Below are 5,510 nucleotides of genomic sequence, written 5' to 3'. Positions count from 1 at the left end.
TTACCATGCCATTTGGCAAGCTGGGCACAGAAGTGGGAAAAACAGATGAGCCAGGCTTATATATGGGGTAGTGCAATAAAGACCAGAGAAAAGAGGGGGATTAAAAAAAAAGATACTATGTATAAAATATTTACTTGCTTCTCCTTCTTGCCAAGGTTTGATATGTTCTCCTACCATCATTGAAGTCTAGCCTATAGGAGACATCATATCCCAGAATGCCAAGCCTGCCTGAAAATTCAAAGCAAACAAACCAAAAACCCAAACCACAGCAAACACCAAAGATACTATTAATCACTTGGTATTATCTTTAATTACAAAGACTTTTCCAATCACATCACATAGAGATCATTTTATCCACTGCTCTGTTTGGCTGCCAATCTCTTATCTCTCTCCTCAGCAATGGTAAGGCGAATACCCTTTCCACGGGGAAGAGAGATCCACGGTTTGTTGCCCTGGAGGAGAAAAGAGGAGAATCAAAACCTGCTACACACCATTAACAGGCTGGCACATGTTATGTTTATGTTTGTCAAGAGAAAGAGAAACCTGTTTGTGAAAGCACTCAGCAACAGTCAGGCAGTCATTTATCTGAAATACCCATTTAAAATTTTTTGCCCATGTATGTAAATGCAAACTACAATATCCTTCATAACTAGTCTTAGATATATTGCAATTGTGCCCAAGGCCAAGCATTAGCTTACCCTCTACCCCCACAATCTCCCACAGGTACAAATTAAAGAGCCAAACTATAAGGTATATTCATCCCATTACTGGCACTTTTCACCAACCCAGGTGATCCGGTCCCCACACCCCATACTGTGATGCTGAAAAAGCACAGGTTTGCCTCAGCCCTGCTGTAAGCCCTATCCCAGAGGAGGCTTTATTTTATAACACTTTAGCAGGAACCAGGAGCTACAATCCCAGCATTTTACAGGTTTCCCTGGACTAGAGAAACCCAGACTTACTTTGCCAATAACGAAAATGTTTGAGAGCCGTGTGGCAAAGCTGTTGCCGTTCGCATCTTTCACATGAACTACATCAAAAGAACCTGGATGCCTCTCCCGGTTTGTAATCACACCAATTCTTCCCAGGTTAGCACCTCCAGTCACCATGCACAGGTTACCTATATAGGAAGGAAATGGTAGTCAATGAGAGAGACAGGTTTCAAACAAAGTTGTTTATCTTTCAAGGTACAATTAATTTTCTGCTACTGTTGTGAACAGATTTGGAGGATGAGTCAATTACAAAAGGCTGTATCTCAATTCCCTCATGGCCACCAGAAAACTACAATGACACAAGGCTTTGCTTTTACATATTCACTGAACATTTCTTAAAAGACTTGCCTTGTTCCTGATCTGTTACTGTATCAACAAAAGACATCTAGCTTTGGTTGCTAATTAGGTGCATGCTGCTGCTAAGTCACTTCAGTCGTGTCCGACTCTGTGTGACCCCATAGACAGCAGCCTACCAGGCTCCTCCATCCATGGGATTTTCCACGCAAGAGTACTGGAGTGGGGTGCCATTGCCTTCTCCGAATTAGGTGCATATTAGACCACAAACCCAAAAAATAAAACCCTGTACCCAGACCTTGTTCAAGTCCTAGATTCAATCAATTTAAAAATTAAAAGCAAAGTACAGCTCTTATGCCTGCCTATGAGAATTCTGCCTAAAGAGAATGCCTATGTAGTAGAGGCTGCTTACCAGTGTCAAATTTGATGAAATCAGTAATCTTGCCAGTCTCCAAGTCAATCTGAATGGTATCATTCACCTTGATGAGGGGATCAGGGTAACGGATGGTACGAGCATCATGGGTTACCAGATGAGGGATTCCTTTTGTTCCCACAAATATCTTTCTTACTTTGCACAATTTATACTAGAAACACACAAGGTTAGCCACATCAGTCCAGCTCACAAGCACTATGCTCCAGAGTACGACAGTTCTGTCACCACTTTAAAGATGTAACCAGCAGCTAAAGAGCTACAGCTGAATAATGGTGTTCTTGACTTTTCTTCCCACTCCGCAATAAATTCATCTTGCACATTGGCCCCCCTTCTAGATTAATCTTCCTATTTCTTATGTGTTTTCTTCGTAGCACTGTATCAACCCCAAGGCTAAAAGTTCAAGGAACTGGAAGGCCTCACAACCTGGGAACTACCAGGAGGGCTAATCACCACCATTTCCTCCCCTCTCAAATGCAAATTACAGCCCCATTCTCAGGTTAAGTCTGGGACAGCTTGAATTCTTCCCTTCTACTCACCCAGCTAACAAGTGCCTCTTAATGGCTCCCTCTATATCACAATTGAATTTTGTCTCACAAAGGGCAATTGCATTACCAGTTCATCAAATCAACTGTTTCACAAACCATTTCACTTTTGGATTTTTCACTCCCCAAAATATTCTTTAAATGAATCAAATCACCTTGATTCCATTGGACATGCTCTCCAGCCTGCTGGTAACAATGCAGGCAGCTAAGGAAATTAGGAGCTGAATCACCCAATTGAATTAACCTTCATTTACAGCCAATAATGGAAGAAGCCATGAACTTATACATAAAACCACAACAAACTGGATTAAATAATCAATGTCTGTAACCTTTTGCGTTATCTCAAATTAGTGCCCCAAAGGCTATTGGTCCTTTCCATTAATACCTTTCCCCTTTCCAGAATACAGCTAGACAAAAGGCCAACTGGACTAGACATTGGGTTTTTCTGGCCCCTTATCCCACACTTCAGATACTCAAACATTTCTAGAAGTCACTCTGCTTGCCTCAAACAAAAAAACACCAGCAATCAGAAGTCACTGTTCAGTGCGAATTCATTTCTGCGATAAAAAAAGGTAACAATCTGTTGAGGATGCTAACCTGACTAGATGTTTCCAGGTATAAGATTATAAGGAATCCTAATCTACCTACCTCACAATGGATCAGCCCATGTACTTAATTCAGGCTGTAACTTAGAATCAAGTACTTTAAAACAACAGCCCAGCGTACTTGCATCACTCACCTTGGCCTCCTCAGGTGTAATACGATGAACAGCAAAGCGACCCTTGGTGTCATAGATCAAACGAAAGTTCTCTCCAGTCTTATCAATGCTGATGACATCTGATATCAAACAATAACTCAGGTTACTACAGTGCACCCCAGTAGACCATGCTGAGCAACAACCACATAAGGAAAAAATATCCATATGCTTCCCATTTTGAATACCAGCAACGACTCTGAGAAAAGTTCACCAGTATTTAATACAACCACCTTCTTAGATAGCAAGATTTACAAAAATATAAGGGGCTACCACCAAGCGCCCATCACTAACCACTTACCCATAAAACCAGCAGGGTAGGTTATATCTGTGCGGACTTTGCCATCGATCTTAATGAAACGCTGCATGCAAATCTTCTTTACTTCATCTCCAGTTAGGGCATACTTAAGTCTATTCCTTAGGAAAATGATTAGGGGGAGACACTCCCTTAGCTTGTGGGGGCCGGTAGATGGACGAGGGGCCTGTAAATGATTAATTTATCACTTTAAAAAAGGTACCTCTTAAGTCCCGAGATTCAGACTGCCCCGACCCCAAAAGAACCTCTGGCAGGCAGTGAATTTTCCGATCCAGTAATCAGGGATATCCACACATACAGAAACAGTACAAAATGTTTCAAACATACAACGTAAAAAAACAGGGTTACAATATAATGATACTTACAAACACACCGGTCAGTTTATCCAGCATCCAATGTTTTGGAGCTGCTACGCGTTTCAGGTGCTTCTTGGGACCCCGAGCCTAAAGTTTCAGATTTTAATACTGTTAAATTGTTTCAGGTGTTTTCAAGAACAGCTTACACAATTATTCTCGAAAGAACAGCATCGTTTCCTCTTTAACAAAAACACACACAGTACCCAGCAAATACTACAGGTGCCGCAAACTGCAACCAGTTTCCTTACTGTTAATTGATTACTGTCTCTAAGAACAGTATTTCCTGTTACTAAGTTATTTACATATTACTACTTAAAAGTGTGTATGCTTCTAGAGGATGTTTTTACTAGGATACTGCTGGTGAAACAGCCAGGGGATGGACTTCAAGGCACACAGCCAGCCAGTAACAGAAATGGACCAGAACTCAATCTGTGCTTCTATATCAAACAGAAATCTTCTCGAAATGTATCTGGTTTTCAAGTGTTAGCTGTTGAGATATTGGCACAACCACGTGCCAATAGCTGCTTCCTTAAACTCTAAAGTAGCTAAGATCATTTTTCACCTTAAAGTGCGAAAAGAAGCCTTTTTAAAGCCGTATACTGAATCTCACCGATCACATTAGCTAAAGTCAGAGCGTGCCAAAGACACGACGGAAAGAATCTCTTCTCCTGCCCCGGGCCAGACGTCTATCCTCCGGGCCCACCCGGGGCTCCATTCTGGGAAACAAGCCGCTCCTCCCAGGGCCGCATGATGCGTGGCCGGGTGTGGCCGGCCCAGATACCAAGGCCTTCCCGCCAGCAGTACCAATTTCCCCCTACAGCTGAAAGCTGGTGTTCGATCTCACCATCTACCCAGCCTGTGCCCACCCCACTAGGTCCCTCTCCCTTCGCCTCGGCCCGACCACCCCCCGCGAGAGTGCCGGAGTCCCGGGCAGCCCCAGCCCTGGGAGGATGGAGGCTGATGGAGCTTCAAGAGCTCGCAAAGAATCCGCCTTACCATGGCTGCGCTAGGCACGAAAAGAGGCCCGCCTTCTTCCGGCGAGAGGAGAAAACAGGGCCCGCGACTGCGCGCGCAGGAACCTTGGACCCGCCTACCAGCTCCGCCCTTTTACGGCACGCGAGAAGGCTATTTTGCCATCTACTGGTGGGAGGTCAGAGGTCCGGGGCTTGGAAATCGCCGTGGAAAAACGGGTGTCTCCCAAGGGCGAATTGCTCCCTCTCCTTTCCCGCCCTCATCCCTCCAGTATTTGCTGGGAACCTCTGGAGCGCTTGATTCTGTGTTAGGTGCTGGACCAAGATGAGTTAGACAAGCTCTCTTGCCTAAAGTGAGGCTATTTTAAGTCCCACATATACAGGACCGTATAATCACTAGAATACACTGAAATGAATAAGGTCCTACAGTGTAGCACAAGGAACTATATTTAACATCGTGTAATAAACTGTAGTAGAAAAGAATCTAAAAATAATATATCTATATCTATATATGTCTATATGTATATATCTGAATCACTTTTCTGTACAACTTGAAAGTAACACAACTTTGTAAATCTACTATACTTCAAATAAATAAATTTTAAAGAATACATTAAAATGAATAACTAATACTGTTCCTTAAACCTATTGTGTGTTCCTTCTCCTGAGTTCCCTGGAGCCAGTCGACCTGCCCTTACTATAAGTTGGGAAGAATCAATATTTTTTCCCTCTGGCTTCTCTACAGATTGCCAAGGGGGTGGAGTGTAGCGGGTGGGAGGGTAGGATCTCTGCTTGAACTCTGCCCCTCCATTTCTGTACAGTGCATTTGGCATTTACCATAAAGTCTCAGGG

At 43.3% G+C, this 5,510-nt stretch overlaps 1 protein-coding gene across 1 annotated transcript; it reads right to left on the bottom strand.

Annotated features, from left to right (window-relative positions):
* Window positions 1-282: 282 nt before the first annotated feature.
* LOC133243168 (small ribosomal subunit protein eS4, X isoform) lies at window positions 283-4,752 on the bottom strand. The gene is made up of 7 exons (XM_061409721.1): window positions 4,684-4,752; window positions 3,697-3,774; window positions 3,317-3,497; window positions 3,001-3,098; window positions 1,699-1,870; window positions 963-1,120; window positions 283-452 (listed from the first exon to the last, which is right to left on the bottom strand). Exons 1-7 carry the CDS (start codon window positions 4,684-4,686, stop codon window positions 351-353), a joined length of 792 nt encoding a protein of 263 aa, XP_061265705.1. The 5' UTR covers window positions 4,687-4,752; the 3' UTR covers window positions 283-350.
* Window positions 4,753-5,510: the final 758 nt, after the last annotated feature.

The sequence above is a fragment of the Bos javanicus genome, chromosome X (genome assembly GCF_032452875.1).
Source record: "Bos javanicus breed banteng chromosome X, ARS-OSU_banteng_1.0, whole genome shotgun sequence".
In the NCBI taxonomy this organism is placed as follows: domain Eukaryota; kingdom Metazoa; phylum Chordata; class Mammalia; order Artiodactyla; family Bovidae; genus Bos; species Bos javanicus.
Note: the sequence above shows the minus strand (reverse complement) of the source record. Positions and strands in the feature narration are given on the sequence as shown.